Source organism: Sturnus vulgaris, chromosome 1 (assembly GCF_052056855.1).
Source record: "Sturnus vulgaris isolate bStuVul1 chromosome 1, bStuVul1.hap1, whole genome shotgun sequence".
NCBI lineage: Eukaryota > Metazoa > Chordata > Aves > Passeriformes > Sturnidae > Sturnus > Sturnus vulgaris.
Genome location: NC_142243.1, coordinates 5,447,344 through 5,472,621, shown reverse-complemented (window position 1 = coordinate 5,472,621; position 25,278 = coordinate 5,447,344). Strand labels below are relative to the sequence as shown.

The 25,278-nt window shown below is 39.9% G+C and overlaps 1 protein-coding gene across 4 annotated transcripts in view; it reads right to left on the bottom strand.

Moving 5' to 3' along the window:
- Window positions 1-1,456: 1,456 nt before the first annotated feature.
- The window catches only part of LOC106851629 (sodium channel protein type 5 subunit alpha-like), a 212,447-nt gene continuing 188,625 nt past the window's right edge, over window positions 1,457-25,278 (bottom strand). For all 4 annotated transcript variants that reach the window (XM_088157284.1, XM_088157211.1, XM_088157355.1 and 1 more), the window contains 7 exons: window positions 24,146-24,268; window positions 17,164-17,445; window positions 11,006-11,059; window positions 9,324-9,465; window positions 8,775-8,875; window positions 8,031-8,301; window positions 1,457-6,327 (listed from right to left, as the gene is read on the bottom strand). In XM_088157284.1, the coding sequence (XP_088013410.1) occupies window positions 5,093-6,327; window positions 8,031-8,301; window positions 8,775-8,875; window positions 9,324-9,465; window positions 11,006-11,059; window positions 17,164-17,445; window positions 24,146-24,268 (2,208 nt within the window). In that variant the 3' untranslated portion in view covers window positions 1,457-5,092. The remainder of the gene's footprint in view (window positions 6,328-8,030; window positions 8,302-8,774; window positions 8,876-9,323; window positions 9,466-11,005; window positions 11,060-17,163; window positions 17,446-24,145; window positions 24,269-25,278) is intronic.

Sequence of the window (25,278 nt, the reverse complement as noted above, 5' to 3'; positions counted from 1 at the left end):
ACTTTTCCTAAGAAAACTGACTGGGTTGCCTGTGCTGCTGTTAATTTTCTCTTAACGCCAACTTTTTTCCAAAGTTATCTTGATATTTAATAAGACAATTTGCATCAAAAGTAAAAAGGAACAAAAACCACTGAAAAATAAAATCTCAAAATGAATCTGGAAATTGCAGGCCCCGACTCCAAACTCATGGATTGCACCTAGGCTTGAATTAATAGATCTGCTCTTTTGTAAAATCAACTTAATTTTATTGATTAATGTGCTTAAGCTACAAGATGGTAGATTTAAATTTAATATTAGGAAGAAATTATTCATTGTGAGGGTGGTGAGACGCTGCAATAGGTTTTCCAGAGTAGCTGTGACTGCCCTATCCTGGACTAGACTGGACCAGGCTTGAAGCAACCTGGTCTAATGGAAGGTATCCCTGCCCATGGCAGTGGGGATTTGGAACTAGGTGATCTTTTAGGCTCATTCCAGCCCAGATAATTCTGTGTTAAAAAAAAAAAGTATAAAAATCCACATTTTCTGAGGAGACAGTCCTTCAAGTTCCATGCTAGGGCTGGATAATAAGAAATCCGATTGACAAATTTTGTTTTTTAAAATTTCATCCTAAAAATTAAAAAAATCTGAAAGCCTTCAGAAACTTTCCCCACGACCTGCATGAAAATAAGGAGAGTCCTGTAAGCCAAAGCAGCCCCTAACACAGTGATGGGAACACATCTATAGAAGTTAGGCAGCTCTGGTAAAAAACTAGATATGAAAGTCTTCCTTGTGGGGACCACGACACTGAACTTCCTCCACATGGGAATTTTGACCTCAAATTCCAACAAGGAATTTCCGTAACTAATCTGACATGTTTCCATGGAGAATTCTCATTTCAGCAAACTGCTCCTTCCAACCAAAAATATCTTCCTGAATTTCAGACAGATTCATTCTATACACATTGACTCAGAAGTCAAATCATTGTATGACATATTTTAGCAAATGCTTATTAAAAAAAAAGTCTTCACAAGTCAGGCTGCCCCAGGCTAATATAAAACATAATTATAAACTGATTTTATTAAACTAATTCAAAAGTCTGACTGAATTTTTTCATTGCAGTTCAGACTGGTTTTCCTCCTCCAGTTAATTCTACTGGGCAGGATGGGTTGAAATATCAATGTTGGGTTCATCCTATAAATGATTCTGTTTGAGAAGAGACTTTTGAATCTGTTTTGAATTCATCTGAAGTAGCCAGAAATTCTCCACTGATTTCAAGAAGCTTTGGATCAAGCCTTTAATGCTCTGTTGGTTGCCTTCCAATGTAAGATGAGCGGGAGGTGTTTTCATCAACAAACCTCCTAGCAAAAGTCACCATGCATTTCCCAAACAAATATGTGGAAAAAGAGTCAGAGAAATAATAACATAAATGTTGAAAACGTAACCAAAAAAAAAAAAAAAAAAAAAGGCAGAGGAAATCTTTGTTATTCCTTATTTATTTAATAAAGAAACATAATAAACTTGAATTTTTCCAGGTACAAACAGCTTAATATGTCCTATGATATTGGCTGATATTTTCCTTGCTCTTTTTGTAGCTTGAGTGATTCATGTGGTAGCCTTTATTGAACAGATCAACAGAAAAAATGGCAGCACTCACCATGCTTATAGACAGTGTGGGCCAGCTCTTGAGTTAGTGTCTGAAACTAAATCACTGCCCTGGGAGGTTGTACCATGGCTCGATTGGGATCAGCATCTCCAGTAACAAAGATCTACAAGTGAGGTTATTTGATATTTTTGAGGGGAGTTCTGCAAACCATACAAAGATACCATTCCCTCTTCATCCCTAAAGAAACGTGCCACACAACAATAGAAAACCCAATAGAAAACCAACCTTCCAGTTACAAAGGTTTTTGAAAGTAATTTACAATTCAGTTTTAGAAAGTTGCACTGTAAACATCTAGAGTTAAGACCCTCTTTCAGATGATATTTTTGCATTACTTTTTTTTTAAGAGGTTTTGGGTAAAAGAACCATTTGTAATTGCATCAGTACTATAGGGTCTTATAGCAATGACACTAAAATGTTTAACTCAAGGCTGAAATGACCAAAGGAAGGGCTCTTCTCTAATAAAATTAGTGACCAACTAATTGTCTCTTTACATTCTGTTCATTACTGGACCTGACTCTTAATAAGAACAATGGTTGAATATTTTCTAATGTAAGTTGCAAATAATTTAAATATTGTTAAAGCAACATAACCAACAACTCACTACTGATTGCGGGCTGGCGTTTTCCATGGGTTTCAGACAGTTTACATCATACATGAAAAGAAATCACATGAGAAATGCTCCCTTTCCTTAGTATTTTTCCCTCTTTTTTTAAAATATTTTTTTATTCTAAAGCATTGAAAGGAAAATAATTTTGCTAGTTGTCAGCCAATAAATGCTTGTTCAGCAAGTAATGAATGTACTATTTTCTAATTAAACAGTTTCATTATAGGCAGCAGCTTGTTGCTAATGATCGATAAATCTCATTGAGGAGAAAACATTTTAATCAGTAAGTCGTGTCCTCTGAGTGTCAGCCACTCTATAAACTCACAAGATACATATATATGTATAGATATACGTATGTGTGTGTATATATATATATGCATATAAATATAAAAATCGCATACTCTTTCTGGGTGATATGTACAGTCAGAATAACATTACAGCATAAATACACAGGGAATTTGTATAAAGTTTCTCTAATTGAGAAGCCTTGAGCAATTCTGAGTTTTTGGGGGAGGTGAGGGCTGGGTAGGGGGGAAGGAATAAAGAATGTTTTTACTTCAAGGAACGACGAGTAGTCCCCTTAAGTTAGAATCTAATTACATACAAGATTTAAAGGCAACAAAATGCCCAGAGGAACAGCCCTGTGTTATACACCATAGACATGGGGTTAAAAGGGCAAGAGAGCATGATTATAATAATACTTATATAGTATGGTTCATTCCCTTATAGCACTTTGCAATCAGAAAGTCTTACAACACCCCTGTGAGGTAGGTAAGTATTATTATTCCCATTTTACAGATGGGTAAACTGAGGCACAGATAGGTTAAATTATTTGCCTAAAAATCATGTAGTAAGAATCAGGAATAGACCCCAGGAATCCTGATGGCAAATCCTCTGAATTAACTGATAGACCACTCTCTAGTGAATGCCTGAGACACCTCTCAATGAATGGAGAGAATATATTAGCCCATATTTACACAGATACATTGTCATCCTTTTGACATGTTGTCATACATATTCTGACTTGCTTAGAGGACAGATAACAATGGCCATAGATAAACTTGACTGTAACATGTTGCTTTAATTTCTGTTGCCAACCCCATGTGGTTTTTTGACTCCTTCACAACCTGGGATGTAACTAAATGTTAATGACAATACACCTTAAATACATTCTTGATATCTTTGCTTTTCCAAGGTGAAAAAGCACAATTACTCTTCCTTTAAAGTGCAATGGCTCATTACAGAAATCTCAAGATTTTCCATGAAGTCCAACCAAACCCAAGTACAATCAGTCTGAAGGTGAAAAAGAAAGAACTTGTCTGTAATGATGGACATGTCTCTATATTCCATAAATTATTTCTCACATTCTATCGAGGCTGAAAGATAATAAATAATCTATGTTAGCACGTAAAAACCTCTAATACTTTTCTATAGCCACACATCCACCTTTCACCCCATTGTCATTTCTTTGGCCTGAAGCTGAAGGACACATCAACTGTAAATATTACTTTGTCTACAGGAATGAGGATATAGCTACTATGTAGTAGATTTTTTTAATCAGTTCCTGTATTTCTTGTCCTTCCCCAGAAATCTAACTGTGCTATCTGAGAAAATGAAAGATGGACCTTGAGTTAAAAGGATTCAAACCCTCAAAATTTGTGTACAGATCCAGAGGTAATTCCTCTCCCACCTTCTTGATCACACTGTCGCAGCCATTCTGCACGGCCCAGTTGGCATTGATTTATTATTAGTAGTAGTATTTGTAATTTTATTTTTTTTTTTTTTTTTTTAGTAATATTGATGCACAGAGTTCCAAATCAGGCTGCTTAGCTCAGTGTTCCTGGGGAAAATGTAACCTATCCCACTACCTTAACAGAAACTTTGCCAGCCTAGATGGTGCTTTGGATCACTACACACAAACGTGATGCGCTACTTCTATGGCGAGTTTGATTGCGAATTTCAAAGCAGATTCTTGAAACATACTAAAAAATTAGTGCTTTTATTAACACTTTTACAAACAGAATCCATTATTGTCTAGTTTCCTGAAGTATAGAACAAGCCATTTCTCTCATTATTTTGATAATATTTGCATCTCTGGTTTTTTTTTGTTTGTTTGTTTTGTTTTGTTTTTTGTGTGTGTGTGTGTGTGTTTCTGCTGATGTGCAGTTGCAAGTCCCGAGAGGGAGGGCTTAGTGTAATCAACAGTTTAAATGTTGCTAATTTGATACTTCTATTTGCAACAACTTTCCTCTTCAAGTGATGGGATCCCGTAAGTTCCTATTACCTTGACTCAGAGTTCAACATGAAGAGTGTAAGGATCATTAATCTCCATGGAAAAAGAGACTTCTTTTTTTTTTTTTTAAGTAAAAAAATATCAAATATAATAAATTTATGAAAGACCATTCACAACATATACAGTAAGTGTTACATTTTGCTACAGCAGCTGTGATTTTTTTTTCTTTTTAGAATGCAAGGTCATACATCGCCATAAGTAAACACACTAATATGAGTAAGACCTTAAATGAATGTATACAGCCAGGCTTTATCTGTGGATAGATATACACTGTGTTTACTGTTTTACAGTCTAGCCTATTCTTATTCACACCATTGATATAACAGCTATGACCCTGCAGAGAATCTTCCTGTGCATATATAAATATAAATATTGAGCCAAGTCAAAAAGAGCAGGGTCAAATGTTATATGACTTATTAGATTCCTGTAGTTAAGGGTAAAAACTCCACTGTTTCTTTTGCAACTAATTTTTAATAAGAAGGCTGCTTTAATCGTTGTGTAGTTACAGCATTACATTCTGTAAACAATGTTTTAAAGCATTCTAAACAAACATTTAAACAATTGATTCTTTATCCTTGTCAGGTGAGAGAAGACAATCTATAGCCTCATCGCTTTTGCTCACGTCCGTTATCTTCAGCTGGAGGTTTTCACTCGTGCCTCTGGTGACGCTGTCGTAGGATGGGGGGAAAGAGGTGGAGGACAGAGTTTCTGACTTGTCTATTGGCCTGCCGTAGTTTTCGTTCATCATGAACGCAATGAGACCCTCCTTCTCGGGCGCATCGTCCTCCAGGATGCTGCTTTCCAAAGTTCTGTGCCGGTACAGGTAGGATGCCTGCTTCATGGAGCGCCGGAACAAATGTCTCCTGTAGGCCCTCTGGATGACGATGGCGGAGACCTCTTCTTGTTTCCGCCTGAGAGTCGTTGTGATCGGCTCGTAGGAGATCTTAGAGGGATTCGCTGCCATGAACTTCTCTTCCATCTGTATTTTAAGGGCATCCATCTCTCCGGATTCTCCTAGCACCCTTTTTGTAAAAGCAAACAAAATATCCAAGCAATGGATCCTGTCTCCGCTGACCATGGGCAGGTCCATTGCTATGAGTTTGATTTTGTTCGGTTTCGCTATGCGCAAAGGTTCTGACAGCGCGTCTGCAAAGTCTGAAAGTGCAGAATACTCAATAAACTGAGTGGCTTCGGGGTCAAACTTCTCCCAGATTTCATAGAACATATCAAAATCATCCTCGCTTAGAGGCTCTGTACTTTCCTCAGTGGCTACACTGAAGTTCTCTAAAATAATGGCTATATACATGTTTACAACAATGAGAAATGATATAATGATATATGTAACAAAGAATAAAATCCCTACAGCAGGGCTCCCGCAGTCTCCCTTTGAACCATTTGCATTGGGAAGGTTTGGGTCGCAGTACGGTGGTCCGGTGTTTAAAATAGGGTTGAGAAGACCATCCCAGCCAGCTGACGTGGTGATTTGGAAGAGACAGAGCATGCTGTTAGCAAAGGTTTGGAAGTTGAACATGTCATCAATCCCATACTCCTTCTTCACATAGGCAAAGTTAGCCATGCCAAAAATGGCATAAATGAACATGACCAGGAACAGCAAGAGGCCAATGTTGAACAGGGCAGGTAGGGACATCATTAAGGCAAAGAGCAGAGTTCGAATTCCTTTGGCTCCCCGGATGAGTCTCAGGATCCGGCCAATCCGAGCCAAACGAATGACTCTGAAGAGTGTGGGAGAGAAGAAATATTTCTGGATGATGTCAGAAAGTACGGTGCCTTGAAAAGAAAAGAGATAGACAGCAAGTTAGTACATGGGCAATAATCCCAGGCTTTCCTTTTAAAGCAATCAGTCAGGATTATTGAGAAAATAAATGGAAAGTTGCCCAGATTTGGAAGGCTCACAATAAAAGGAAAGGCATTGTTGCTTTTTCATTCCCATTTAATCCATAAGAACTTGTGAGACCCTAAGCAAAGAATGGTAGGGCAGTTGTATTAAGGGAAAGTTTTCTGTTGGTAATGAGAAACCAAGATCAAGCAAAGACACAAATAACTACAGCTTTTTGACCATGACCCACCTGAGAAAATTTTCTTCAGTTCAGATGTCAGAATTTGTCTGATATGACAACATTTTTGTCTGTAAAATAATGAGTCAGAAATACTGGCGTGCTGGGCCTGGTTTTTTTTGAGCTACCACCAGAACAGTGCAGGTTTTACTGTGTATCCACTTGGTTGATTGTTTGCTTATAAATTTTTTTGGCTTATAAATTATAAATTTTTGGAGGGAACTAAGGGCTACGGCTGTGCTAGCAAGGAAATGAGCTTGCATCCCTGTACTAAACTCTTCCTGCAGGAGCAGAACACTTGGTCCAGACAGCCTAATGCCAAGTCTCTGGATGCACTGAGCCAGGCTGAGCTCCTGTCTCCCACAGGAAAAGGGCTCACTGGTGTGGCTTCTGACACTGCAATAACCTGGCTGATCATGGGACAGCACTGTGAGCAGCATGACAGCTCAGGTTAATAACTGTGTGCTATGGGCATATCCAGAGCATCTGACCTCAAGGTTCTGGTGACAGCTGTGGGGCACTGACGTTCCCTGGGTGACCCAAACCTGTGGAATCCAGGCTGTTCCAATGCCCCCAAAGCACATGTGGGTCTCTGAATACCAGAGATCTGCACTGGGATCTTGCAGCTTCCCCAGTCCATTACAGGGTGTTCAGAGCAGCAGGCACATCAGTTGACGTTTTCCTAACATGACACTTTTTCATTCACCTGTTCCCTCCCTCAAAATGGAAACTTTTTTTCAGAAGAGTCGAATTTCTGAGCTCCTTTTGCTCACTGGATCAGTTGATCATCTTCCAGTTGCTGCTACTTGCAACTTTAGTGAAAACTCTTTTGGTAGAACTTCAGAGTCATTTGACCTGCACTTCTTTAGTATCTAAATACATCTCTGTATTAGGGGCTGCAGAACAGTAAATGACACAAGCTAACAATAAAACTGTGTTTTTCTATTTCATCCCTTGGCTATATGAGGGTACAGAGCTCTAGTGACAAGGCTGAGAAAAATCAGATTTGCTGCACTGCCTAAACCTGCCCTGAAGGACTGTTTTTAACTTTTGTAATAAAAAGCAAAATGCAAAGCAATGGCAATCCACATGTGCCACTTTCATGTGGCTTTTTTACTGCTCTGTAATTGGCTGTTATGCCAATGCAATTGTTGTTAAGTGTATATGGTGGCCAGTTCATGTCTTATTACCATGAACCATTAAGTGTAGAGTTTGATAAACTTCCTAATTTTGCTGATCAAACCAATTTTTAAAGGCAGCAGTATGCTAGTTATAATTACATATTAAAATTGAGTTTAGGATTCAATTCTCTGACTTGAAAAAACGTACTATTGCACAAACTCTCCAACTTTGCTAACTAATTTTACATCTACCTTTCTAACATTGGAGTCTGGGTGAAAATCCAGGGTCACCTACCTACGATGGACAGAATCACGACCACAAAGTCAAAAATGTTCCAGCCGTTGGTGAAGTAGTAATGTCGCAGAGCCAGCATTTTGAAGATGCACTCCCCGGTGAAGATGGCAACAAAAAGCATGTTGATTTTGTAAAGGATGTTCACTTTTTCTTGACTTTGGTCATCTGTTTCCACCATCATGGTAACCATGTTAAGGCAGATGAGAATCATGATGGAGACATCGAAGGCTTGTTTTGAGACGACGTCGAAAATAAAACCCTGGTATTTGTTCTGGGGGAAAGGATAAGGTTTAGTTGGGAAATGTGAGCCATGTAAAAATGATGTAATTGTCTCCTGATTGATAAGAAAATAGATGAAAACAAACAATATATTGCATCTGGTTGGAACTTCATAACTTAAAAGTGATGGAGTTTTCAAGCCCATTCGCTCCTAATGCTTTTTGAAACCACTGTAAAAGACACTGGACTGTGGCCATGAATTTATTCAGTGCAGGCAGGTGGTCACTGGCATATGTAACTGGCACATGTAAATTGCAATGTTAGTCAATGCTGCAGAACAGAGGGAATTTTGTACCACAGGTCACTGGACTTGCAAATATAATCCAAAACCAAAACATATAACTATAAAGTGCCTTTCATCTGGGAGTAATAAACCTTCCTCCGCTGGAGAGTTTAATAGTGCTTATTCTAGTAAATAAACATTCAACTATTGTACAAAGTCCAACTGAATTATGCTGTTCTTACCAGTGGCCTTGGGATTGGCTTTTGAGGTTTCTTAGATCCCAGCTTTTTCATTGCATTATAATATTTTTTCTGTTCTTCTGTCATGAAGATGTCCTGGCCACCTAAGTATAGGATGAGAACAACACTATTACTTTTGATGAAGAGAGCTCACCCCCTTCCAAAGTCCAAGGATGAATCTTCTTATATTTATTTCCCTTTTAATGTAGCTTTCATCAGGTTGGACTGCTCAGAGGGACAGTGGTGTTTGTGCACAGAGGCCAATCTGTGCCCCTGTGTCACATTTTGTGCCAGAGATCCCCTCTGCCTGAGCTGTTTGGCTGCATTCTGTGAGGAATAGAGTCTCCCACCCTATATTTTCAGGATGTTCATGCTCCAGGAACACTAGGGACTGCTACATCTGTGCCTTTGTGAAAATCCTGCAAGGTGGTTTCTGCAGATGCTCTGCCACTGCTGATCTCAAGGATGCTGTGGCAAAGCCACTGCTGAGAAATCTGTTCCTGGCCTTGGTCCCTGCAGCAGTCACAAGAAGATGTGTAGCACATGCACTACTTATCTTTTTCTTTTGTTGGTTAAAATTGTCAATGATGACACCAATGAAGAGGTTCAATGTGAAGAAAGACCCGAAGATGATGAAAATCACGAAGTAAAGGTACATGTATAAATTACATTCCCATTCAGGCTGCTCCTCACACTGCAAAGAGAAAAGGGAAAGTGTGAAAATGACACCACCTCTGCACACATCAAAACATTGATGAAGTCAGAACAAAGCTGTCCATTGGAAATAAAAGTTATGAAACATGAGAAAAATACTGTAACTCCTGTGAGCAGTCAGCTCTCCTCAGTCTCTGACTTTTACCACTGGCATGTGCAATGCCACAGTCATTTCAGCAACACTTCCACAACACTGTCACAGTGATCACACTGCTCCAGAAAGTACAACTCCAGAATAAATCCTACAAAATGTTCTCAGCCTGAACCCAGAAGGGGAAAATAATCAATTTTCTGATTATCCTAATGCTTATATGAACTAATGGTACTTACAATAAACAGAAGTATGATTGCAGTACAATTGCATCCTACTGAAAAACATGGTATTTTTAAGTACTTTTTTTTTTTTTTAATGAGGGGAAGGAGTGGAATAAGGTCTATTGCTGAAGAACTGAGCAACACAGTCTGATAACCTCAAATCACCTCTGCCATGTTTGGCAACAGTGCTCAGATTTGGGCACCAGCTCCTGGTATCTAAACAAGATGCATTCCCTAAATGCCATATTTTATTGTGGGTAATCCATGAGTTTCATTCAGCAGCAGGGAGGATACCTGTGAACATGTAGTATCAGAATAAATCACTATCATGAGCTATGTTATGCAAAGATACTTCTCTGCTCCTGTGGTGCCATCAAGTTTTTTCCACCCCTTATTCCTCCCCTTAGGCCATGACTTCTGCCCTAAACTGAGCCTGTCAAATTCCTAGTACCAGACAGCTGCCTCAAAAATTAACAGTAAGTGCAAACTTGTTCCTGTAATATAATTAAAAGAAGGAAAGAATACTATAGATCTTTCAAAAAAAAACATAAACAAACCACACATGGTGTAGCAAGGGAAATGTTTTTTTGTTTGTTTGTTTGTTTTTGTGGAAACCTGAAAGCTGAACAGGATGCAGGTAAGAACTGAGCTGTCATCAGTCACCAGCACATCTCAAGTCAGAGCTGGAAGTTCACTCTATCCTCTTTGTCTGCCAGGAGCTTCTCCACACTCCTCCAGTGGAGCTGCTGACTTCAGAAAAGACACTTGTTCAAAGTGAAGTGTAGGGAGGGTTAAATATTTGTCTCACAGGGCAATTCAACTTAAACCCAGCACTTTTAAAGACTTTTTGTCATCAGAAGCTGGAAAATAAGGAAATAAACAGGGAGAGGGGAAGAAATACACAGAACAATTTTGGTCTTTGGTGAACTCAGGCTAATTCTTGAGGTGCCTCTGTGTGCTGGGAGTTCTGCAGTAAGAATAGATAAATCAGTTGTGTTGTAGTAAGGGCCACATTTACTTTAATTTCAGGGTCATCATGCTTCAGTACAGCTACAAATAATGAGGATCTGCAACTGTCTCAGCAGCAGTAAGACAGGGACTGGCACCCTGCATGTATTTTATTTAGTAGTGTTTGTTGTTAAGCATCATCAGTGCTGCAAAAGTCAATGGAAAAAGAAATTATTAATTTTCTTGCAGAGACTTACCTCTCTTGAATCCACTGCTGCATACATAATATCCATCCAGCCTTTAAATGTGGCCTGAAACAAAATTCCACACAAGACATAAGCATATTAAACAAGTACAAATGATATCATCTCTATGATGAACTTTCAAAATGCAATGTTGAGCATGTACTTCACAATTAATACATTGCCTGCCTTGCAATCTAACATGTATCCTTGAGTTTATGCTCATTTAAAGCCATTCCACAATGTTTTTCTCCTGGATTTTCTCATTTCTGTTTTTTGACTTCCTGCACTTGCAGGGATAAAAGAGAAGTTTTTAGAAGAGAATTTAAGAAGAAGAGAAAATATAACAAATCTTTGGAAGGCCTGACCTTAAAAATTTCAAGTAATGAAGAGATATGGCTACACATAACATTAAAGAATGTTGTCTTGCACAAGCCTTGCACCAGGTGGGATGGATCCCATCCATATCCTGCTGAAGCTTGGATTCTGCCCTCTTTTAAACCAGGGCAAATCACAATATCAAAGCCCAGGGAGTTGCTTAAATCACAGCTGATTTGAAAGAAGCAAAGGCAATCAACCCGTGCTGTGAGCCTGGCCCTGGAAAACTCAATCTGCTTTACTGTTCAGGTTTTCTTTTTATTAAGCTTTATGAAGTCAGTAGTTTTAATATATATTTTTTTAAATATTTGTTTAAAGAAGAAAAGATTCCACAGAAGTCAGTGTCCCTTATTGGAATGTTCAATGCAGAAGGAGTGACAGCACTCCTAGGAGAAACACAGGGAAATGATTTTTTACTATTCTGTAGCTAACCCATGATTCTTTAATCTCAATATATGCCTCTTATTAGGCACAGCCTGGTGCCAAGCACACCTGGCATTAGGTCTGACTCTGGCCTAAGCCCCACTGCCTTTATTTGGGTTCTCTAGAGTTGTTTCTCATTTGACTTCTGACCTCTTTAGACTTACCCTGACCTAAGTCAGTGTGAGCAGATAATGAGGCATTTTTAGAGGTATTCATTTCATCAGGTTCATGGCATGCATGTAAGACCCACACCCAATATTTTTTTACATCCTACTTAAGTTGAATTTTCCCCTATTGTGTAGACATACAATTCCAGATAATGTTAGTAGGAATTTGGCCAGAGGTTACCAAGAGAAACTCAGGCAGTTGGGCTGAGGTGGGTACATTCAGTGGTTTTAGAAATCTCTATTATTATATCAAGTCCTGGAGGTAATGTTGCCTTCCCAATTCCTTCTGAATGCTACTGAGCCAAAGGAAAATGTACAAGAGATCAATGATATTTCTCATGAAAATATATACAAAATAGTGTTTGAAAGGTTGCACCTATTCTCATCTACTGCTTGAAGGAGATTAACCAACTCCTCCAAATCAGAACCCTTTGCAAAATCTCTTCTGGGATGCTATGTGTTAAAAACCACTTTACACTGATTTTTTTACAGGAACAATCAGAAGTTTTATCAAAACAAATAATTATTTGAACCTGTCATGCTGATACTCCTTAACTATTCTAATATTTTCCTTTTTTCCATTCTCTTTCTAGTCTGATTAAAGACATTCTGGTGCCATTAGAGCTTTCAGCTCAAAGTGCTGTTCAGGAAGGGTGGCTGGGATGAAACAAGAAATCCTTTCCCTGTGGCACAAAACAATATGATCTTAGCCTGTACTTTTCTCTCACTTGGGGGGAAATCTTTTCTCTTGAGCAGCTATTTTACCCCTCAACGTGAACCACAACCACGAGAGACTCTCCTGCAAGGCACAGTGGTTTGCAGTGATAAAGGATGATGAAGTGATCTGACAAAAATAAATATTAAGAGAATGAAGTGCTGTGATTTTCTGTTTCCCCCGGTTGTCGAGAAGCAAGAGAATTACAAATCTGTGGGACATCTGGAAAGCTTCCCTGGACACTTCAGCTGCAGAGGGAAAAAGATACTGAGAATGAAAGAAATAAAACACTGAGAAAAGAAATTATTTATCTGGAATTAGTAACCACTTACACTCTGGATAAGGAAGTGACAAAATCTTCATGGGAGTGTTTGTGATATTATCCTGCCTGGAAGTCATCCAGAGAAACACCATTTTCTACTGAAACTGTCATGTGATGAGATTATCTACTGATAAACTCATCCTGGGATGGGATTACATTTCTTTATTTCACTGGTGGTTAGAGCTGCAATGCAGCAAATTAGTGGGGAGGAGGAGAGGTGGGATGGCACTGGCTGCCCTCAAACCAAATGGTGCCTTGAAGCAAAGTAAGTCTTTAAATCTGTAAACTTTTGGGTTTTTTTCTTTTTCTTTTTCTTTCTCTTTTTCTCTCTCAGTTTTTTTTTTTTTTTTTTCCTAGGAAAGGAAATTATTCAATAAAAATATCTGGTTTTCATGGCTGAAACACTGGCCTTCACAGTGCTGAAATATTTCTTTGGGGAATACTGTTGATGAGAAAAAATTCTGAAAGCTAAACCAGAGATTTACTTGCACATTTTGCATCCAGTGACAGTAAAATCAGGATTGCAGTTTACACAAGTGCAGGAGATCGTGTAACGCAGTAACTTTAGACACACAACGCTGCCTCACGACCATTTTGTGTCTGATTTATGGGCTCAGCCTGGACTTTAAACCAGGCATCAGGGATTGCTTTAACTCTGCAGCTCCTGCTTGCTGTGCTGGTCTAGGAGTGCTTCTGTTATCTCCCCATTCCTTATCTGGAGTCCCAAAGTGACAGAGTTAATAGGACATATTCAAAGATAAGTAGGGTATAGTCAATCTAAGTCCACTCTGTCTAAGAAGGACTTTTCCAAACAAGCCAGAAAGATCACTTATTTCCTGGGTATTCTTCAACAGATGGTTGAAATTTCAAAGTACATTGCAAAAAAATATGTGGAGATGATCATAGGGTGGAAGGGTGGTATTACACAAGGGAAATGCAAGACTGCTACTGGAAACTTAAGATATTTGCTTGATCAGCTCAAATTCAGATTTATAGAGCATTTAAGAAAATTTGGAATACAGAAAAGCTGTTACTGAAACACTGGGTTGTAACAAGACCTTTTTCCTGTTAGATTAGGATTTTAGGAGTGTTAAATCACCAGGAAAGTGAATCATCCTTCTTGTAAGTCAAAAAGTTGTGATGACAAAGATCTTTCTCCATGAATGAGGCATTCCTCTTGCTTGTAGAGTGAGCAAATTAGTTACTTCTGTTATTTTATTAACCTGTTTTGGGACAGCTTGGTTGTTAATTGGAGGAGCTTGACACCTGACTTCTCATGAATGATATCTCAGAATCATTAACCCCAAGTGGAATCTTCAGGACAACAGAATGGATCCCAATCAAGGTAGGAAAAGAGCAGAAGATATTTGGGGCAAATTTCATGCAGTTCTCAACTACATTGTCAGAAAGTTTTCCTCTGGGTAGACACATGCCCTAAAGTTTCTGTAGTAGAAACTTCCATTTCTTTCAAATATGCTGCTGAAGAAGACAGAACATCAAGCAGATTTGTTTTACACATTTCCATTTGGATTTGCAGGCGTTCCAAAGGAACTCCAGAGTCACTCAGATTCGTGCTGTGGCAGCTGAAAATGTCAGCAGTCAAAAGACAAGTCACACTTAAACACTCAAGTTTTGGATCCTGGAGGGTTGCAACCCAAATGCTTATCTGCTCCTTGCCCTGCTGTGCACAGGGATGAGCAGAGGTGTCTGTCTCTCCAGGAGAGCTGGGCTGTCAGCTGAGCCCCTGCATTTCCCACGGGGGTTTGCTCCTGCAATGTGACCCCTTATGGAGAATATTTGGCAAGGGACACGTGTAAGTGACACTCCTGGCAAAGGAGATCCAGATGTTTGGGCCCCTTCTTTGTGTGTGTCACCTCTTCACTTTATTGCCTGCAGTCAGCAGCAGACATAAGAGCTCCAGGTGCAGGATTAAAGCCAAAATCAATCCCCTAATGGAAACTGGCTCCTGCTCTTCCTCTGTGAAGAAGGAGCTGCCACCTGCCATAGAAGTTGAACTTGTTTCCTGCTAAAATCAGTTTGTTCAGCCTGACCAGGCCTAGGTTTATAACACTTCTTTTGTACTTTTGCAACTGGAAAATCTATTTCTCTCCTGCCCAATACAGGATCACAGGTTTGAAAGAAACCTGCAGGGTCATCAAATCAATTTTTAACTGGAAAAGAGCAGTATTAGCCCATTCCCTTCAAATATGTGCTGAGATCCACCTTTCAGTTAGTTATGCTTCTTCTGCCACCACCGATCCCAACAGAAGTGACTAGAAAAGACTGCTTCAGGATATTCCTTAGGAAATGCAAACTTATGAAAAGCCAAAGATTTTCAGAAAACTGGACCTTGATTCTTACAGAAGAAATGGTGAAGGAATAGCTAGCTGCCTCTCTGATGGAATTTCCCCCCCCCCCCAAAAAAAAAGTAGGGAATTGTTATGTAATCAGAGGAATTAAGAAACTTCAGGTAAGGCACACTATTTTAAACCTGGAAATTCTTGTTCATCTACATTGGATGTTTAAATGAAAGACAAAGAAAACACTATATAGAACAGAAAATCTAATTAAAGGCAAAGTTAGTTCAAAGTGAGATAATCTACCCTGCATGGCTGAGCTGAATGTTGCAATTATGTGCAACAGATAAAAGCTCTTACTCTCAGCAAGTTTATGTCATGGAAAGAATCAAAAGTGGTTGTGCCCATTCCAATGTTTCTGCTTTCCAGAGGGTGTGAAAGCAAAAACTCAATGGACAGCAATCAGAAGATCTCAAACTCAAGTGTTTGTGTACCAGGAACTGCACACATCAGAACAAGGATTTCTAGGAGAAAGGAAAATTGCTTCATGGAGCTGTTCCATGCATCTGTAACAGAGAAAACCAGATCTGGGAAAAACAAACTCGTTTCCTGGGAATGAGAAGGGCTGGCAAATGTGATGGGGACCTGTGGGAGGCTCATGCCCCTTTGGAAGGGCAGGAGGGGCTGAAGGCAATGCCCTGCTGCAAAGGCTGGGTGCTACATGTGACAAATGAATTGAGCTCCCAGAACACAACTTTTTATCCCAGAATTGAGGGATGCCATCACAGGTGTTCCAAGAAAGAAACCTCCCTGTCCAAAGATGTAGCAAGGAACTTATTTAGCTCTGCATGCAAAAAATGTAACACAGCAAACGCTCCAAGTGCACAACCAGCCCCTGTCATCATTTAGCTCCAGATTAGGAACAGTGGAAAAAAGCATCATAACCACTAATTTATGTGAGGGCCTTATGGAATTGAAACACAAAACAATTTGTCTGAAATCACCCAGCAGTTCAGCAGCAGGGCCTGGGCAAGGTGGAGTCTCTCGTGGCTCTTTCTATTAGGTTTTCTTGTGTGAAAACACAGTGAATTTCAGCCCATACAATCCATTTATCTATATTTTACATTTGATGGTGAAAAAGGTTGTAGAAGTGGTTTTCTTCTGCCTTTATAGCTCAAATACTGCCAGCATCTTTGAACCTCAGCAGTCTCTTTTCTGATTATGCTCTTGCCACCTTCCCGGAGAGGCTGGGCTGGGGGCAGAGTCAGCAGCCTGATTCCCACCATGACCCACAATTAGATTCAATCTGAATCATTATTTTAGCACATGGACACAAGATCAGGAGCCAGAATGAGAGGCACTAGTGTCCTCCTCAAAAATGGAAAGTGAGCAGAGGACCATAAATTAAGACTACAGCTTTATGCAGTAACTTCAGCTGGGAAACTGAAGGTACTACAACTTCATTTTTTTTCCCAGCAGGATATAGTGAAATCCCAGGCTGCTCAGGAAGGCCAGTGCACCCTGTCTGCATGGGCAGTCCTTCCTGTATCATAGATTTCTTTTCTGGAAGTGTACTTTGCTCTGGATTACAGTATTGACAAAATGGTCTTTAATTCACCTCAACAGTCCAATCAACTCCCAGAGAACTGTGTTAGTGACACAGCAGAAACTCAAATCCATAAGCTGTTGTAATATCTCTAGGCCAAATTAATATGCAAAATATTATTTATTTGCACTTGAGGAAGGGCATTGTCCTGATGGGTAAGGCTGAAAAACACAGAAAAGTCCAGAGATTAACCTGAGTTTTTAAACTGATGGTTTCAGTGAGAACCAGTAATGTCTGCCCATTAGTTTCTGGTGGTCACACTTACCACTTGTAGCAGAGCCAGGTACCCAGCACCAACATTATCGAAGTTAACTTTAACTTTTGTCCAGTAAAAGTTGCCTGACACGTTGTAAAGTATGCAGTCACTCATGTTGTTAATAATTTTAGAGTCCAAAGGCATATCTCCTTCTGTCTTATTAATGCACTTCCCAAACTTCCCAGCAAAGAGGTTCACTCCCATGATGCTGAAGATGAGCCAGAAGATGAGGCAGACGAGCAGAACATTCATGATGGAAGGGATGGCTCCCACAAGGGCATTGACCACAACCTTGGGGGGAAAAGGAAAGAGAAACCAGAATTAATGTCAGCACTTGAATAGACACTTGGTTAACAAGCTGTTGTGAGCCCTTGATTAATGAGTCTGAGCCCTCACATGGTGACAGTGGATAAGCACTGACACTGCCTAAGGAGCCAGACCACCTCTAAAGGCTTCAAACATGACTTTTTTTACCTTTTGGTAATCAAAAGAAGAATTTGTTGGCATCCCACACAAAGATAATGCTTTTTCAAGAAGAAACTCTGAATTCAGAAGCCATCTTGACCTCTCAAATCTTTCTGGATAGTACACTTCAAACTATAATAATGATGTGATTAATTGGAAATGGCTGGGGTGCACTACAGTGACCCAAAATAGAGGAATAAAAGACTTCTGAAATCTTTGACTCCTCTCAGGCCTTTGTAGCCAGTGGGTTGTGAACTATAGCAGTGATAAATTTTACTTAATTAAATAATAACAGATTGAGACATACTGTACTAAGCCAGCTTCCCCTATTTGATCAGTATGCATGATTAAAAGAGCAAAATCATTCTAATTTAACAAAAAATTCTTCTTTTTTTTTTTTTTTTTTTCCTGTGTCATGCTGTAAAATTCCTACACATTAACCCAGGCAGGGCTGCAAACCCCTGCATAAAATCATATATTAAAATGAAAAGCAGAGGAGCTTTTAAGGTGTGTGAATGATGGCACTGGAAATGGACTCCATGCTGAAGCCAAGCAAAAAAACCAAAGTTCAGACCATCTGCAGCTGCCAGGTTTGAATGCAGTACTGTAGTACCACCACATCAACCAGGCAAGGTGCATATTTTTTATTGCTTTGAGCACTGTCAGGGTTTGAGGTGGTTAAGGCATATGTGCACATCAAACCTTACACTAAAGAATCAGAGAATCACAGAATATCCTGAGCTGGAAGGGTCCCACAAAGATCATTGAGCCCAACTCCCAGTCCTGCACAGGACACCCCAAGAGTCATACCATATAAGACATTTTCTGAGGTAAGAACTCTATCACAAAATGGAGTTTTCCCCTTCCTATGCAAACCAGGTTTCTCCATGTCCACAGCCTTTGGAGGTGCTGCCTTTGCATGGTCCAGGCCATGCTGACTCCCAGACAGCTGCAGCCACCAGCCCCACAACATGAATTTGTCTCCATTCCTCTCTCATGCCTGGGAGATTAAAATCTCATAGGTGGCCACTCAGCTCTTCTTCTTCTCCATCTACATTTCTGAAACTGACACAAGGTGATATTGGTCCATAAAAAATCAGCTTTATTCAATTGGTGAATTTGATTATGGAAAAAGTCAGCTCTTCTTTTCTCTTGTGTTAGTGTCCAATTTTCTGACAAGCTAATAACGTAACATTCACTTCTCCATCATTTTTGCATTGCTGTGGAAGAAAAATACCCAGAGGAGTGAAATGGTCTTCATGCATGTATAGCAGCAGCTTCCTCTACAGCACACAATACAAAATTATGTAGATCTTCCAAAACTCAGATTTATATTTTGCGAATTTATGAATGAAGCTGATTTTCACACAGGAAAAGATGTTTGACCAATTGTTTTGTTTTGTTTTTCTGTATAGTCCCATTCCTCATGACTTTTCTTGGGGTTTGTTTTGTTTTGTTTGCTAATTTTATCTTTCAGTTTTGGATGTCAATCAATTCATAACCTTGTGGTTACTGCACTAAAAAGAGAGAGAAGGGACAGCAACACACATGGACTTTTTAGGGAAAAAAGGACAACTTTATTGTACAGACAGCCCCTATTCAAAGTGTGTTATGTGCAGCTAGGACAGGACAGTAGCTCATTGGACAATTGGGAAAAAATCCCTGGGACAGCACCTCAGGATGTATCCCACAGGAAAGACACCAGGTGTTAATCTTTATTATGAATTCCCTTCTGTTTGTCACCATGTTATCACCCTGGGAGACTCCTCCCTAACTGAAGCTGCAGTCAGCTTGTCAGCCTGGGAATGGAGCTGAGAGTCAGGAGAAATCCAGGCCTGAAAAGAATTTCCAAGCTGTAATTCCCCAGCTCTCTGAATGTGTGTGTCCACATAACCTCATCATTTTTAGACCGAATTTACCATGTTAACCAAAATGCCAAATAATTTCCAAATCAAGGGCTTGTTTGGATACAGCCTTGACACTTTTCAAAGTAGTTTTCATTTGCTTCTCTGCACAAAAATATTTTTCTTCAGTTTTAACCCATGCCAGCAATAACACATTTGTGTTACACGTGCTGCTGAACCCAGCTCCCAGTGACAGGACACAGACACCCAGGTTTCAGCAGTACAAGTGATGGCCATGCCCACATCCTGCTTTTCCCCTTCTGCTGAGTTATGTTCAATGGCCTGTAGATAACAAAACACGACATGAGGCTGGAGCAAATCTGGCAACACCTCTCTGAATGAATTATAAACAGGGGGGTTCATTCTTGCCTTGCTGATTCTGCTCTTACACCAGTGTGATGCCATTTATTCTGGTGGAAGCATTCTTGTTTTGCAGTGAGACAAGTGAGAGGAAGACCTGGATACATAAAGGCAGGATATTATCATAAATTTATATTAAAAGTTCAGCTGCACACCTTGCCATGGAAAGGGAGAAATTTCTGCTGCACTTTGGAATAGCAACATATATTTCCATGTATAATAAAAGGTTTCATAGTTGTTGGTTTCCATCAATACTTTTACAGGTGAAGCCACCTTCCAGGTGACTTTTTTAGGGACAGCCAGGAAACGGAGCCACCCTCTGCCCTAACCCAGAGTGGTGCAATCTATAACCTGTGTTTGGTCCCCAGCTCTCCTGATATCACAGGCCACCTCCTCAACCAGAGCTGATTCAGAATTTTAATCCAGAAATAGACTTGCATGGTGAGCTAATCCTCCCTTTGCTCTGAGAGAGCCCATCAGACTCCCTGCAGTGATTTCAGGCCCAGACTGTAACTCCCAGTGAAGCTCAGGCACAGCTTTTGCAAAGACATCTAATTTACAGTGTCACGATGTCAAATAATGGAGGAACAAATGTATTATTAGATAATCTGTTCCTGGTGCCCTTTGTCCGCAGTGTTAGAAACAGTTGCTGCGTTTTTAGGTGGAATTTGTTAAACTCGAGGCATCTGATCTTAGATGTCTTCTCCTGTCATTCCCATCTTCACTGGGGGACAGTAGCCACTGCACATTGCTCAGGTAATTAAAAAATCAGAGCTTCCTTGTAGCTATCATGGTTCTTTCAGATTTTTAATCATACTCATAGTTCCCTGCAGAGACTTTCCCATTTTTAATTCCGCCTTTCCAGCACTTTCATGGAATTCCAGTGTTGAAGCACTGCACTGTCCCTCTGTTTGCTGGGTTATTTCCCTGCATATTCCGGGATTCTAACAGTCACCTCATTTGTCAGACCAGCCCAAAAGCTTGTTGTTCTGTTGAACAGCCATCCTGATGCCTATGTCTTTCTCAGCTGCTGTTTTCCAAGAAACATCCCCCAGAGTGACCTACATTCTTCCTGCCAAGGTAGTCATTGTATGTGGGTTTATTAAAATGTGTGTTGTACAATAGATCTATTTTTCACAGTGATCCAGATCAGCCAGCATAATTCCCTTATCTGTAATTTCACTTACACTCATTTTTGAATGCTGTCAGCAAAGATTTTCTATTTTCTTCCAGATGCTGTTAAAAGTACAGATTAAAGATAGTTCTCATCCTGAACAATTCCTCACCCTGAGATGCTCATCACCAAATTTACAGTGTGGTCACTGCTTACAATTACTTTTTGAGATCCATCACCCATTTTAAAATCTGTTTACTTGTCTTGTCTCATAGTATCAGGTTCCTCACTGAAATCCTAGGATTCTCTATCAGCACAGTTACTGTCATCAGCATAATTTGTAATCAAATCAAAGGCCCATATCAGTTTTACAAGAACTATTCCCATGAAATCATGCTAACTAGCATTAATTATGCTGTTTCTTTCCTGCATATATCTTGTAGCAATCTCACCATGACTTTGCCCGGTATCATTTTCACATTAAATGGTCTCTCATCATCCCCCTCATCCTTCTAAAATACTGCAATAACCTCCCTTGCAGGGAAGTGCCACCTCTGAAATAATTCCCTGATGGCCAACAAATGAGGAGACATGAGAGATGTTATTATTTGGGACAGGCAGATCTAAGCTACTTTATTCTGGGCTCGTGAGTGCAAAGCCTCTGGGTCTACAGTGCTGTCAGGTGGGATCCTGCTCTTTCTGGGTCTTTTTCTGAGGACTGAGGGGTAGGATGGCACCAGCTCATCCTTATTTTGCAGACCTCTCATGGCACAGGGGCTGCTGAGACTTGTGTCAAACTTGCACAGGTCTGAGACTGTTTGAAGATAGGGAAAGAACTGAGGTCTGATGGCAGCAGGTTCTCTTGGCCACCCAAGTGCTACTCTGTGCCTTTGTCTCAGGGAAAATTGCTTCCAAAATTTAGGCACAACATCAGTGAAATAAGTCTCTTACTGCAGTAAATGAGAACTTTCTTGCTCCTGTTCTAGCCCTGCAGAGATGTTTCAGTTATTCAAGAAAGAGGCATTATATTAAACTATTATTATTTTCTCACTGTCAGTGTTTGCTTCTCAACATTATCATTATTTAATCCATCACTGCGCTGGCAATTTTCCTGTGCATTTTGGAGCATATGAACTCCTAATAATGAAAGGTCTAACTGTCCCTAGTCTTGTTAAGTGTGGTTAGACAAACTAAAACTAAAATGATTTGCTTTTCCAATAGCACGTATTCTCAATTATACTTTATCATGGTTTACAAGCTAATTCACCACCTCTGATAGCTCAGAATGACTGAATATATTTCAGCTGCAGCAATGGTACAGGAAAGAAAAGGGGATATTGAGTCAGGGACTGAGGGGCCTGTAAGAATGAGCATGTTGGGAAGGAAATTTGCTGGGCTAATCCATGTTAAGATCTTCACCAAGCCAGCCTCTTCCTATTCTCAGAGAGAAATGAGGTTTTCATGTTACTTTTTCTCCATTCTACAAATGACTTTCTGATGTTTTTGGCTCATTTCCCCACTGCTATTCAGGTTTGAATCCAATTTAGTTAAACTGATGTGAAATCATGAGTAAACAAATTGTATGTCAGCTTAGAACACACTGAGCTTTGCTTGAGTTTGTAAATCCACCAGTAAAAGCTAAGCCTCCATAAGCCAAGTCTAAACTGATTTGAGAGAATCTGTGCACAAATCACTCTGGTAGTTAAACCAGAGTGGTTTTGTTAATACTGAATGCTGAAATAGTTCCATCTGTGAGTGTTGGAGTGAGGTCATCAAATGACCAGAGTGAAAGCTTTAATTATTGTCAGTAGTGCAACCTCACTTTGTGTCTTTGCACCTTGTTTTTCTTTTATTTGGTCAATTACCTGCAAAATATTGCCTGACTGCTGGAAAGTCTGTGGTGACCAAAACAGATCAGGTTTGGGTGCCTGGATAAACAGAGACCTTTGAATCTTTCTGTCTTAGTACTAGCACAGAGGTGGTCTGCAACAATACTTGCCTCATCATCATCCACAAAAATAATGTGATTTAGCTAATCACAAAATCTTTGGAACAAAGCATTATATCTGGTCATCAACAGAAGATGAAAAGAATGGATGTGGGGTTTCCCTGTGCTGCTGTATCACCATATTTCCTGGCTCATCCCAGTTGTTGGGATCTCCAGCCTTCAGTCTCTTGCTGTGAGAGCATTGCAGTGAGAATAATTCATTGCTGGGAGATCAAAGAATGTAATACACATTTAGCCACTGATGATTCGGACCAAAATTTTGTCTACAGGAAACCTTTACCCTGAATATACATCACTGTGAAATATGTAGCATTTTCCTTAGCCTAGAAGAGAGATTTGGGATCATCAATACAATTTGACACAGAATTTTGTCACAGATTTGCTTTACCTTGCTATGCAATCTGCAAGGTTAGCAGCAGCCTCAGCTCACACAGAACACAGCTGTCACCACCTGCAAGTCATGCATGGTGTGAGGAATTAAATAAAGTGCTTATCTAAACAATAATTGATTCTTGTTAGCAGGTAGGCTTAACAAATAAACAGGTATGCTGTGGGAATATAGCCATAGTGACAAAGGAATGTAGAAAAAAAAAAAAGAGATGGATGCACAAGATGGAGCAACAAGCACAAGCTGCATCATTTTAATGTTAATCTCAACATTCCTCATTAGAACTGCAATCTGTTCAAAGGGGGGGGGGGGAATCACTCATTCATTTGCTTTCCCTATCTTTAGCATTTCTAATTTTTGCTTTAATTATTAGTGAAAACTTCCTTAAGAACTTTCTAGTCACTCTCATTTTAACGTGTGTCAAAACAGGGAGCAAACTTTAGCTTGGTTGTTCCCCTGATACACCTTATAATTGAGAGATAATTGATAGCCAGATGCTTCCTCATCCAAAAAGCTGTTTTTTAAGGCGTAGTATGACAAGTTAGGCAGCAGGATTAGTTTATCATTAAATCCACTCAAGGATGAAGATGTAATGATACAACTGCAGCCAAGACCCAGGAAGGTTTTCTTTGTTGCTTTGATAAAGCACAATCATTCATTTCCTTTGGCTGACGAAACCAGGTGCAGCAATCCCCTGTTACACTTTGATCCCCACAAAGCTGGGCTTGGATGGAGGCTTTGTGTCCTCTTACCCTCATCCCTTCAAAGCGTGACAAGGCTCTCAGTGGCCGCAGGGCACGGAGGGTCCTGAGGGATTTGATGGGACCCATCTCGGAGTATCCAAGAGTGTTGGCAACCAGGCTGATCAAAGACACCTGGAAGGAGACACAAAGGGAAAAGTCAACCTGCTAGAACACCCCTGACGTTTTCCTTCTCTTCTGACTTCCCTCCCTGGAAAAGAAATAGTTAGTTAGTGGAACAGTGGGGGGAAAAGTCGGAAATGGGAGCAATGGATCCACATAGGAGAAAGGGTGATTCTTCATAAAGTGGATGAGAAAGGAGATCACCATAACAGACCCACCACTCTCTGCTGTTTTCTTTTCACTCCCTGAGGTGTGTGTACCTTCCACTACCCAAAATATGAGTCAGTGTTACAGTTTAGAGCTTTTAGGAAGAAAGCACATCTAAAGCCCTTTCCAGCAGAGATAAAGGATTTTGGTATTTACATTTAATCACTGGTCTTCAATTAAGTGACTAGAACAAGTCTTCTACACTGCTGGAAGACATGACTAAGCCACAGACCTTAAAAGAATGATGTGCATGGTTCTTCCATTCTGCTCTTATTCACTTTTTCTGGTTTCTGCACAGTCTCTAAAGGAGATGGAAATTTGACAGGTGCTCAGTGTTGAGGTTCACACCTTTCAGAGACTATTTCTTTGAAATGAACTTCCTGAATCTGGAAGCAGCATGAAGGAGTTCCCATGCTCTTCATGTTCCCAGAGCTTTTGCAGTGCCCTAGTTGGTCAGAAATGTGGGTGGTATCAGGCACAGGATTGGATTCTGAATGAACTGAGTGCCAGTGGAGATTATGAACACATAGAGCAATAGGGTTTTTGCATGCTCAAATCAGTGTTCACAGCCTGAAATCTTACTGAGCAAAGAGTGAAAACAAACAGCTCTCCAACACTGTAGGTATCATGCCAATTTGCATGTATTAAAAAACCAAAAAAAACAACCAAAAAACCCAACCAGAATTAACCACCATACACTATAAAATATGATATTTTTTGAAGGAGAAACCTGTGTTTATTGCTTATCACAGTTACTTTTTTTCCTTTTTAATTTTTTTTCTTACTTATCATTCTCACAGTCCCAGTTATCACTG